Source organism: Solanum tuberosum, unplaced genomic scaffold (assembly GCF_000226075.1).
Source record: "Solanum tuberosum cultivar DM 1-3 516 R44 unplaced genomic scaffold, SolTub_3.0 scf00255, whole genome shotgun sequence".
NCBI lineage: Eukaryota > Viridiplantae > Streptophyta > Magnoliopsida > Solanales > Solanaceae > Solanum > Solanum tuberosum.
Window position 1 is genome coordinate 513,682 of NW_006239184.1, and position 13,288 is coordinate 526,969.

The following is a 13,288-nucleotide window of genomic DNA, read 5'->3' on the forward strand; positions in this document are numbered from 1 at the left end:
TTCTTAAAATCTAAGAAGAAGAGGCCAGGCATGTGTTTATTTAACTAGGTAAGTGAATTTATATGATAAATGGTTATTGTTTAGACTTAAATGGGTGGAAAATCAGAAGATGTGAACAAATACTACACTTGATCTTAGCCGAAAGGCCACGAAAGGTATAATCAGAAGATGTGAAAGGAAGACTTTAATGACCAAAAACTCCTAAACAGATCACTGATTTTCCCTTTTGTGGTTACTCCCTTTGTTTAGCAAAATATACATTGCAGAGTACTTGCATGAATGAAGTGAATGGTAAATTTTCTTTATTAAGGAGCAAATTAAGTCTCTTTGGATTCAGTTCCTTTCTCACTGTTTTTGTAATTGCTACTTCCATCCAAATAAGGTCAAAGTTAGGTCGTTTTTCTTATATCTGGACTGATGTGTCCATTGATTTTTGGTCTAGGACGTAATATCTGAACTTCCATAATTCTAGGTAATTTTATAGAAGAAACACTCTTCCTATCTTTCCCCCTGTTCTGATAAGTATTTCTGTTCTATCTTTCAGACAATGAGGTCCTCGCTATCATGAAATTCCACACACATCTTCTTATATCCGTCCCATCAGTTTTGGGTGTTGGTGAACTCGATTTTATGCTGCTGTTATAGTGAGCAATATGACATGCATAGGCCGTGTTAATTCTAAAGACCTCCCATGTGAAATTTGCCCAAAGCATAGAAGGGTATTAGGGATTAAAGCTTCAGACTTGTATCTATGGAGACACAATTGCTGCGAAAACAGCAATAGTTCGAAAATACAAAAGACAACACACGTACAATACCTTCTACATCCTTAAAACTAAATACAATCTTCAAATAAGAATGACCTCTGCATAATGTAATGCACAACAAACAGACTTAGGTCTAGGAAGTACCAGAGTAAGTTGGCTGAGAGAACCAGCAATAAGGCAGAATACACCCGGAAATATGACCAGGGAGTAGCTGAAGGAGAGGCATTCAATCGTTCAAGTCGATCCCTAGCTAAAGCTTGAAACATCTGTATATATGTAGATTTTATCCAAGGTTAGACACTCAAAATCCCAATATCAATAGCTTAGAATACACAACAGTGGATACCTTTAAAAAGCAAAGAACAGCTAGCCACATTGACCACAGGCCTGCTTGATACAGCGTAGGTGGAACAACCAACGGAAGAAAAGTTCCCTGTAAGTAGTTATCAGTGGACAGTATACTAAAACACTTCCAATATAACCACTAAAGAGAAACATGAATGTGAGAATGACTTCATTGACCATACTAGTGTAAATTTACATGCATAGAGGGCAACATGAATGTAGACTTCAAATTTAGCAAATGATACACATGGAGCTATGAGTCTCAAGCAGAGTTTGAAATGCTTTAGATCATTGTGGAAGTGATTCAGAACTACTGCAATCGCTTCTCAGTGAAGATCACGATGACAAGACATATCCAATCTGATCAAACCAATAGTTTGAAACAATTCAAATTTCAACCAAAAACCAGATCTAGCATTGACACATCCATATCCATATGTCTCTATGCTCCAGTAACTATTCTTATTGAAACTATGTTAGGTCTGTAGATAGCAAGAAAGATAGGGATTAAGGAAAAGGATGTTTTGGGACTGTATGGTAGTGATGGGATAATGAATGCAGAAAACATGACAGACGGGGTTGAAGAAATCAAGAAATAATACGATCAGAAGATGCGGGCATTTAAGGTATGTAAATAACGTAAATGCTACCACCTGTTTGGATTCAGACCCATTTATTCCCATTCTTGCATTTTGCCTGGAGAGAAAGATACACTATTTATTTCAACTTCAAGTGAACTTCTCAATCCACCAAAGGTTAAGGATTAAGGGATGCGCAAGACATCAAATTCTTGAACTTGGGAAATTTATTCGTTCGATATCATGTTGTTGGCATTTCAAATTTCGCAATCAGACAGCAGTGATATGTGGTTACCCTGAAACATTTCTGAACATTCATGTAGGCATCTCATATCGGAACCAGATGTGGACTTTGTAGAATGATTATTCTAACAAAGGAAAAGTTTCCAACATAAAATGAAAAACATATGAGAGAATATTAAATCATCAGAAAAAATTGAGATCTTCAACTACTAAACTTAGAAGACCCCATGGTATTAAAATTCATCATATATAGCAAGTCCAAGCCCAACAAAATAATTTCCCTATCTTCATGCAGGTTCTCCCTTCCTTACTCAGTCTTACAGATCATGGACCTACAAAAATGTATACACTATATTTTGTCCAATTCATCGACAAGAAGAACCCTGTGGATCAACTATGGAGGTTTTGCAAAGCAAGAATTGAGAGGTGATAATACTCTGAACAAGGCTTCAGCTCACGTCTTTCACCAAGTTGTCCAGAAACTGTCAATGAACTAGTTCTAAATGAGGGGCCCCTCACTCCTCTCACTTTCCAATTTTTTAGTTTCTTTCCACCGAGTACTCATACTCACTTGGCTCAGCATTGCTCCAAGAAGGGGAAAATGTAACCATCACACATCAGCTTACTTAGTCATCCATTCAATGTCAAGCAATATAACAATTTAAAGTGGCCAAAAGATCTTAACAAGTAAAATCAAATGGAAACAATGCCTAGTGCCAACACTATATGTTGCATAATTTTCCTTAACATCGGTCACAAAGTATAGAGTTTGAATTATAACATTAGAGGAAAGAAAAGAAGAAAAAAGATAATCAAGGTTCTAGATACCACCTAATTCATGTAACTGAGATGTTTACCTTGGAAATAACATAATTGATAAGGCGCTCAGCCAGCTTTCGGATTTCTGACGAGTGCAAATCTCCAAAGAATATAGTCTGCAGAAAGTTGTGAAAAGAACTTGTGTTGTAAAAGGTACTCTATAATATTTGAAAAGGATTCAGGTGCACAAAGAGTACCTAATTTCCCATGAACTTGCATTAGAAGCATTAAGAAGTCCTATTTTAAACATTCACAGAGACATTCTAGCCATTACATGAAGAAATGTCCAAGAAACCAAAAGAAGAAATTAAAGAGTTTGTTAGACATTCAATAAGGCTGAAAGGACGTCCTTTCGGAGGTTATCAAGAAAATATTCCACCTCCCATCCTTTTTACCTAATTTCTCATTCATCCGTCCCCGAAAATTATTTTTCTACAAACACAAAGTCAACATATTCTTAATATATGATAACATTATACTATTTTCAACTTGATGTGATATCTTTACACCCTTTTCACATCTTCTCACCGGTATTTTAATATATTTTGACCAAACGCAAATACATTATACAATGATCATTCAAATATTCTCATAATCCCTGTAGAAAATCAACTAGATCAATTTAAGATCAGACTAAGAGGTACATGTATTCTTTCCCAAAACTATAACCACATACTTCCTATCTGGATTACAATAAAAGGAGTCCAAATTACATCTCAAAGAATAAATAATAGAATCCTAGAACCACAGCTTATCCACCCAATATTGAAAAGAAATACAGAGAAAACAGTAAATGTTTTGGTGCAAGCCTAAATCAGTTATCTATTCTTACATACACTGTGACCCGGTATGTGGATCCTGATTTTCAGAGGGTTAAACTAATGTTATTTGTGGAGACGTCTCTAGTGATGTCCCAATGCTGAAAGCTAGAACATGCGCATGAGTTGAAAACACTCTAACATGGAGATAAAGCCTCTATATTATGAGAATAACAAGGGACATTGGGCCTATGAAGCAGACAATAGAGCCCAATGGTCTAGACATTGTTAGCAGGAACATCGAGAGGTTCACAGAGGACTGTTGGTTTGAGTCTGCTATAGATGGATCAAGGGAACATGCCCTCAGAGAAGGATAGAGAAGCTAGAAGGAAGCTCCTTTCAATCAAATTGCCACAAACGACGAACTGAGTAGAGAAAGGTTAGATAGTAGAATGAAAGAGCAGACTTATGGTAAACTGAAAAAGTAAGGGGTGCAGTAGGAAAGGATTTGAAGAAGAGAAGATATAGGCAAGACTAGTAGGTTCACTTTATATCTTAGGTGTTCCACCCACAATGTAGAGATGTTGACAATAAGCTAGGGGTATGGTCGAGATTGATGAGGCAACGATTACTGGATCTAAGAAGATGTTAGCTAGATTTTGTTCGTGGTGGATAAAATAATCATCCTTCCACTCATAGTCAACTCACTTCACTATGATATTCTATCAAAGTTACAAAGGAAGGAGGAAGATGAGGTGAACATGCTGAGAGGAGCAATGGTTGAAAGAGTCTGTATGAGACATGTGGATACGTGAACTGCCAAATTTAGTTTCAAATTGGAGAGGCATGGAGTTCTTCTCAAATTAAAGAACTGAATTTACAGTAAAATGGCCAAAAAGAAAACAGACAGAAAAATGGGAGCCAAAACTTGTGGGCTTTTTGCACGAATAACCCAAATATGCTATAGTGGGCCCAAGAAGAGAATATAGCCTAGTCTGAAGAGGAGAGAAGAATAAACAAAAGTAAACAAACTCATACTAGGTTCGATCCTCTGGAGCCAATAGCACAGTTAAGCCAATTAGTGGCAAAGTTCAGCTAACTCACACTATGACATGAGCTTGGCCCCTTCACAAAGGAGCTAGGAAAGCACAGGAGCTCCAACATAAAGGCTCATAAAGGACAGAAGAAACATGCGCAAAGCAAGAGGAAGAAAATAAAAGCTCCCATTATAGAGTCAAACTTCACCAGTTGTTCCCCAGCATCTGGTAACATAACAAATAACTTAAATAGTCACCCAGGCCAGATTGATCACATGTTTCTCTAACTCAACCATTTTTGCATCCTTTAGTACGCGTGACCTATCTCTCCATTTTTCATAGTCAAGATGTGCCTATGGGATGAGAATTTACTGTGCGAACTTGCTTTCTTGAAGGACAGTTAAGCGAAGTCCCTCGTTAGACAATGGCCGGTCTTTAAAGGCCCTTAAGAAAGAGGCTTAAGTCATCGATTCCAATCCAATTATGCTTTTCTTTTTATTGGTATGCCCCGTGAATCCTAAAAGATTATTCTAGGATAAATGGGCAACAGTTAGGAGAGGTGCGCCAGCAACACACAGAAGCAGAGTTATTAGATACCTCATGAAAGCCCGGCCAGAATTCATGATGGCTAAAAAAAAGTAATTTTGTATATAAGATGTGGGTTTTTGGGTATAGATCGAACTGGAATCCTCAAAAACCAAGGTTGGAGGTGTAACACCTCGAATTCAAAAAGGGTGAAAATTTCAGCTTTCTTCAGAACCTGGTGCCAGTACCGACGGTCCGTGGTCTGACCAACGGACTGTAGGTAGGCCCGTGGTTGGCCAGTCCAGTTTTCCAAAAATGTTTAACGGTTCACCAGAACGGTCCGTCGTCCAATGCACGAGTCGTAGGTAGGTCTCTGTTATGGTCCCCGGTTATGGATCTAGTTATGGGACGCTGCAAGATAAATTCTGAAGTTTTCTTTTTTCTACCTATGGTGCTGGTTCGTTAAGAGAGAACCTGCGATCTCTTGAGTTTGAAGTACTCAAAAACTTGACTAACTTTCTGCTTGCCTTTTCCATTGAATTCAAATAACTTAAATACAACATTGGTGATTAACCACCCACCTAATAACAAGGAAATAACTTCCCACTACTACTGAAATGAGAAAGTGGAAAAATAACCTCCTTACTGCTAATAACTGCTAATAACTACTACTACAGAGAAAACAACTGCTACAGGAAAACACTGTTACAGAACCTATTACAGAGAAAACAGAAAAACATAATTAATAGCTACTGATTTAATTTCCATGCATAAAATTGTTGGTAGACTAAAAGGGTACTAACAGTTTAGTTCTTTCATGATACACCTGATTTGAGGCAATATGCAAGGCAACTTGATTATCACACCAAAGTTTTGCTGGTGTATGATATTCCAACCCAATTTCAGTTAGAAGATGATATATCCACATAATCTCACATGTAGACTGTGACATAGCTCTATACTCAGATTCTGCACTGGATCGAGATACAACACTTTGCTTCCTACTCCTCCATGACACTAGGTTCCCTCCAATAAAGACACTTGATTTGCAAGCATCTAACAATTGCGAACAAATGGGTTGTTCCTTGCGTTCATAAAGTCGGGATAAACTCATCGCCGTAGCCAAATCTGGAGGATTATGCAACTCAACCTCAATTGCTATATAATCAGTAAGACCGCTGATATAAAGTTCAATTTTTTGTGACTGCGTAAGTGTACCAGCCCGCGAAATTAACTGCTCAAATGTTTCTTGGTAATCTGCCACAGACCCGATCTGGCGTAGCTTAGCCAATTCTCCCAATTTCTGACTTCTGATTGGTGGCCCAAAACGAAGGTTACAATGACGTTTGAAGTCATCCCAAGACAGTTGAGGCAGATCTGTCTCTAATTGAAGAAACCAAAGTTGTGCATTGCCCTCCAAATGAAAAGAAGCAAGTCCAACCTTTTCTTCTTCCAGTGTTTGTTGGTGTCGAAAAAAGTGTTCACACCTGTTCAACCATCCCAAAGGGTCCTCTTGGCCATTAAATCGTGGGAAATCCAGTTTTGTATGTCGAGGAATGATGAAACTTCCACCTGTTTCTGATCCTGACCCCCCTGCCACTCTGTTTTTACCCTTCCAACCGCGATTCTGACTGATATGTTCAGTTGAATCAGAATCGACCTTAGAATTTACTAAATCCTGTGTTAGTGCATCCAAGCGAGCATTTGTTGCTTCATGTCTGGCTAAATTGGCTGCACGTTCTTCTTGGAACAAATTCACTAATTGTGCTAGTTGATGTTGAATTTGGTCTCCCATAAACCTCGGCTCTGATACCAAGTTGTTATGGTCCCCGGTTATGGATCTAGTTATGGGACGCTGCAAGATAAATTCTGAAGTTTTCTTTTTTCTACCTATGGTGCTGGTTCGTTAAGAGAGAACCTGCGATCTCTTGAGTTTGAAGTACTCAAAAACTTGACTAACTTTCTGCTTGCCTTTTCCATTGAATTCAAATAACTTAAATACAACATTGGTGATTAACCACCCACCTAATAACAAGGAAATAACTTCCCACTACTACTGAAATGAGAAAGTGGAAAAATAACCTCCTTACTGCTAATAACTGCTAATAACTACTACTACAGAGAAAACAACTGCTACAGGAAAACACTGTTACAGAACCTATTACAGAGAAAACAGAAAAACATAATTAATAGCTACTGATTTAATTTCCATGCATAAAATTGTTGGTAGACTAAAAGGGTACTAACAGTCTCGTAGGTGAGTCCCAGACTTAGAAAAAATTCAGGATCAAAAGTTGAGACCCACGGTCCGTAGGTGGGTCCCATCAGTCAAGGACCAAAGACCATAGTCTCTGAACTCGATCGACGGCCAACCAGTACGGTTTGTGGTCTGACCAACGGACCGTAGGTTGTGCCGTCGATGGGAGTCGGTAGTTATTTTTATGAGGGCTTTTGGGTCTTTTCCTAATTATTCTAGCCTAATATTATGTCATTTTACCCTTCACCTGAAGCATATATAAGTGTTTTTACCCCCAAATTTCACCAATTGAAATCACTCTCAATTCCTAAAAAGAAGAACAAGTTTTTCTCTCCAAATATTTCTCTCTAGAAGTTGAAGAAGAAGGCTAGGGTTTTCAAGTCAAGTCTCCAATTCCTCCATTGAAGTCAAGCTTTTGGCATCAAGGTATGATAGTTTTCATCCATGGAGCCCTTTCCTCCATGGAGTTCCAAAATTCTCCAATTTATAAAGTTAAAAATCCCCAAATTTTTTTTTTTGATGAAGTAAGTAGATTCATTTCAAGGCATCAAGAAGATGCAAGCTTTACAAGGATAGATCAGTTAAGCTCACAAAAAAAAGGATTTGTAGCCTCTTTCTAAGCTATAGAGCTAACAAAATCCAAGAAGAGTTCTAAATTATTTACAGGGGTCAGTTTGGACCAACTAAAAAGGCTAACTAGACATCTGCCTCGCAAAAGATTTCTAGAAGTTGAAATTCCATCAAAACATCTTTTGTTCCTCTCTGTCCATAAACACCAAAAGATAACACCAGGGATCATCATCGACATACTCTTGATGGCTTTCTCAACATCCCGTGAACTCCAACTTTCAAGAGCATCCCTAACAGAGAAAGGCATGACCCAGGAAAGACCAAAAAAGCAGCAAAACATATTCCAGAGGTCTGAGGCAGCTGGGCAGTGCAGTAGCTAGTGGTTGACATTTTCTGTGTGCTTGTGGCAGAAATAGCATCGGTTAGCAAGCTGGAGTTTCCTTTTGGAGAGATTATCCTGTGTGAGGCATGAGTTATGCAGTGCAGTCCAACAGAAACATATCACTTTGGTAGGTAATTTTGTCTTCCATATATGCTTCCATGGCCATTTGTCAATCATTGAGTTCCTTGAGCATAAGCTGTGATACCCTTCCTTGACTGTGTAGTGACCTTTTCCTGAGTTACCCCATTTCAATCTATCAGGCTCTTGGGGTGAAAAGGAGCAAGGCTGCAATTTGGCAAAGAGGGCAAATATGTCATTAAGTTCCCAGTCATTTAGGTTTCTCCTGAACCTTAGGTCCCAAGTGTCGTTTGATCTGTTGGATGCTATGGTAGAATTTGGTTCCACTGCAATGAGGTGCAAACTTGGAAATTCCTCACCCAAAGTTGTGTCTCCCAACCATATATCCTTCCAAAATTTGATGTGAGATCCATTGCCAACTCTAAATGTGACGTTCCCAGCAAAATCTGGCCAAAGTTTACTGATGCTTTTCCATAGACCAACTCCATATGCATTTGCTGAGACATTTGTGGACCAGTGAGTATGCTCACCATGTTTAGCTTTGATCACCTCTTTCCACAATCCAATGTCTTCAGTTCCGTACCTCCATAACCATTTCATCATCATGCTTTTATTGTGAGCTGCAAGATCTTTGATTACCAAACCCCCTTGAGATTTAGGTTGTGTCACTTTTGCCCATTTAACCAAGTGAAACTTATGATTCTTGCTGTTGCCTTCCCATAGAAAATTCCTTCTCATTCTATCGAGCTTTTCGAGAACTTTTGCTGGAATAGGAAAGAGGGACATATGATATGTAGGGATGTTGTCCATTACACTATTAATCAATGTAACTCTTCCTCCAAAAGAAAGATACTGCATTTGCCATGTTGCTAGTCTTTTTTCAAACTTCTCAATTATTCCCGACCATATCTCGTTAGCCTTGAAATTTGCACCTAAAGGCAGCCCTTATAAGTTGTTGGAAAGGAACCTATGTTGCAGCACATGATACCAGCTAGCTCTACCAAATTCTGCACTGAGTTTACTGGATAGATCGTGCTTTTTGACATATTTGTGTGTAGTCCAGAGACAGCTTCAAAGATGTGCAAAATCAAGTTTAGCTTAATAACTTGTGATCTATCTGCCCCACAAAATAGCAGAGTATCATCCGCATAAAGCAGATGTGAAACTGTGACCCCAATTGAGTTAGGGTTTTCTTCTATGTTATGGGTTCCTTTGTATATTGATTTATTTGATTGAATTATGATCATTTATGCATGAATTGAGTAAATTCCATGTTTTAAGATGATTCCCCATGAACCCATGCATGCCCCATGTTTTCCAAGTTATGATGATATAAGGTGGGTTTTGAACTATGAATGATGAGTTTATGAAATCAGGCATGTTCTTATGAAGTTGATGTAAATGTTGTAAGGATGCTTTGAGAGTGAAGTATCAATGTTGATTTGTTGTTGTGTTGTGAAAGGATTCCTCATATACACATGAAAGCATGAATGTGAAAGGTTTTTCTCACATAAAGGATTCTAAAGTTGAAAGGTCTTCTCACCTAAAATGAATCGAAGTTAAGGAGCTGTTCTAATGATGAGGCAAGCACCCATGACCTCTGATGCAAAGACTAGAGGCGATTACCCATGTCTTATGAATGTTAAGGAAAGTTAAGAATAATGAATATTCTGTGGGAGTTATGCTTAGCACCGAGTGGACAAGTGGTGATTACCCATGTCCCATAAACTATGTGCCAACATAGGATTTGTCTAGATAAGACTTTAGCTAGTGGATCCACGTAAGCTAGAAGTTCATGGTTCTTACCTTGGCAAGTGAGAACACCTCTTTTCGGTGTGGGGTAGACGCCGAATTCCGTGTTGATAACTCACATGGTCTTACATGTCGGTTAAAGGTAATTCTCCCACACTAATGAGTCAAGGTTACTTAAGGAAGCATCTCACAAATGTTTTAATGATGTTGACATGCATTGACCTTGTTTTTACGACTTATGTTTTCCAACTCTTTTATCACATGTTTCAGTTGGTCTTTGCTTATCATGAAAAGGTCCCTTTTTACTTGACTTTTATATGTTTATGCATGGCTATCATACTTGATACATATTTGTACTAACGCATACTCTTGCCTACATTTTCCCTAATGTTGGGCGTGGTGACTTTTCTCCCTCCACTCGTGGCCAATAGCTACACTTAGAGCATTCGAAGACTTGGTGAGTCCTTAGGATCCGAGGACGGTTTCATTTCATTTATGTCTTTTCCTTATCAGAGATTGTACATGATGCCAGGGTTACGTCCCGATCACTCTTGATGTATTAGATGGCAAATGAGACTTTGTAGACTTCCGCATTACTTTTATAACACTATGATTTGAAATGTTCTCTTTATCTCTTTCGATTTTCTTATATCTTGTTTATGTATGCTAAGTGGCTTGTATGGGGCCTCTTGGGATCCTATATGTCATATTACACCTAGGATCTACCTTGGGTCATGACAGGAGAGTAGTTAGATTCTATATTCCAAAAAGTCTTAAATAGAAGCCAAATCAATAAGAGAGAATCCTTTGAAGCCAATCCAGAGACAGATAAAGATCAAAGGAGAATTTATTCAAATACATATTTGAAAATGGGATTATCAACTATACTTGACTGGAAAACCTGACACACATGTTTTGACCTTGTGTGTCCATACTATGGACAATTATATTGTTTCCAACCCAAATGAGGTAGTGTCTATTGTCACCGGGAGCAAGTTGGTAAGAGGGCCTTGGATCATCCAGCTTGAGATTGGTTCTTATGTCGAACAGATTACAAGCTTTAAGAAAGCATTGATGGGCCACGGCTTCTCAAAGCCGAGAGGTTAAAGAAAAAGTCAAGTCTAAAGTGATAAAGTTGCTTTGACTACAGAATCGTTCATGTCCGATGGAGCGAATTGGATGATCAGGTCTCTTCAAATAAAATCGGCATACTGAAATTGATTGTACTAAGGACTTCGATTTTGCTGAAAGAAGTGGTAGTGGCAGTTCAGGCTTCAGATGGAATCCAAAGATAAATTCAATAAGACAGAGTTTCCTTTGAAATAAATCTACTTGTTTGATTGATGTTTAGTTTCCCACACTCCCAAGATAAGCACTTAATTCTATGAAGTGTTACTAAGGTTTCTCCACATAAGTATGAAAATCAAAAAAATTATCCTCGTGATTTTTGTTGAGAAATTGATTGAAGTAGGAATTTCAACTCTGTTTGATCACACTATCTCCTCTCAAATTTAGTTTTTTTTTTATGAAGTAATAAGAAATTTCATTGTTGGCATCAAGAAGATGCAGAATAGTACAAAAGTTAGGAAAATAACAAAACTTTGTTAGCTCAATCACAAAAAAGACTAAACTAGTACCAGGGAGCTAACAAAGTTCAAAAAGTTCTCAGGTGAATCTATGGGTGAAAGACTGCCAACTATATAGATACAAAAGATACTTTAGCCATAAGGGAGTGATTTGGAGTTGGCCTTGCCAACTCTCCAATTGCCCCAGCATTCAAAGGTCTCTTTGGTACTGTGGCATTACCCAATTAATACCAAATATATACAAAAACATACTCTAAGTAAGCAGTGACTGTATAATGTAAAAATAGACGGTTGTTGGACTCAAGGTTCTGTTGGCACATGTAATATCTATTGGCAATTTGAAAATTCCTTTTCTTAAGGTTGTCTTGAGTGAGGCAAACTTCATGAGAGATGTCCAACTGAAGCATATGATCTCTGTTGGGAGCTTAGTCATTCCATATCAACTTCCATGGCCAGTTATCAAGCAATTCATTAGGAGCATATGAATTTGCATAATCTGCGTTGACTGAATATTTACCATCCTTGTCACAGCCCCACCATAACTTGTCTGCTTCCTGACATTTATCACCTGGCCTTCTAGCCTAAAAAACAAGTTGACCACTTCTTCGATTTCCCAATCTTGTAGGTTTCTTTTGAAAAGTACATTCAAGGTGTTGTCTGTCCTATTCTGTGCAAGGAAGAATTAGGGTCGCGCTATTTGATATAGACTTGGGAATTCCTCCATCAGAATGATATCGTCCAGCCACCTATCCTTCCAAAACCTAATATGTATACCATTACCTGCTGCCAACTTAGTGATTTGAAAGAACTCGTCTTTAATCTTGCATATACTCTTCCATAGGCCTACACCATGAGGGGATCTGGAGTCTGGACAGCTTGGAGCACCAATGATTTTGGACTTCATGTTTTGCCTTGATTACTTCCTTCCATAGAGTTTGATCCACTTGAGTGTACCTCCATAACCATATCATGAGTAATCGTTGTGAAGAGCTAAATCTTTTATGCCCAATCCTCCCAATTGTTTTGGCAGCACCACTTTAATCCACTTTACCAAGTGAAACTTATGATCCTTGTTGTTACCCTCTCATAGGAAATTCCTCCTGATCCTATCAAGTTCCTTCAGTACTTTGCTAGGTATGGGAAATAGTGTCATGTAGTAAGTTGGAATTTTGTCTAACACGTTGTTAATCAGTGTCAATCGCCCACCCATTGATGTATATTGCATCTGCCATGATGCCAACCTTCTCTCAAACTTCTCAATCACCCCATCCCTTATAGATGTAGATCCAAATGTGGCACCTAGGAGTAATCCAAGATAAGTGGTTGGAAGGGAGCCAGTGGTAAAACCCACAATTCTTGCAAGTTCTTCTAGGTCTAAAATCTCTCTTCTTTTTTGATGATCGTGGTGTCCGGACCAGCTTTCGCGCACCTCGATTAATTCCACAGAATACATGCCACCTCCACCAGCAACAGGTACCAGGTAACTCAGTCCACCAAGGCTAGGACAAATGGAAAGAATCACCTAGTATTTTTTTTTATTTTTTTTTGAGAAGGTAACAACTTGTATTCTATTTCCACAAAAACAGAAACC

General features: G+C 38.4%; 1 protein-coding gene across 1 annotated transcript in view; it reads right to left on the reverse strand.

The window, feature by feature from the left end:
• The window catches only part of LOC102592947 (E3 ubiquitin protein ligase RIN2), a 45,354-nt gene that overhangs the window by 15,930 nt on the left and 16,136 nt on the right, over positions 1–13,288 (reverse strand). Inside the window, exons 3-5 of the mRNA XM_015313673.1 lie at positions 2,791–2,868; positions 1,114–1,200; positions 912–1,033 (exon numbers count right to left, since the gene is read on the reverse strand). Of these exons, the coding sequence (XP_015169159.1) occupies positions 912–1,033; positions 1,114–1,200; positions 2,791–2,868 (287 nt within the window). The remainder of the gene's footprint in view (positions 1–911; positions 1,034–1,113; positions 1,201–2,790; positions 2,869–13,288) is intronic.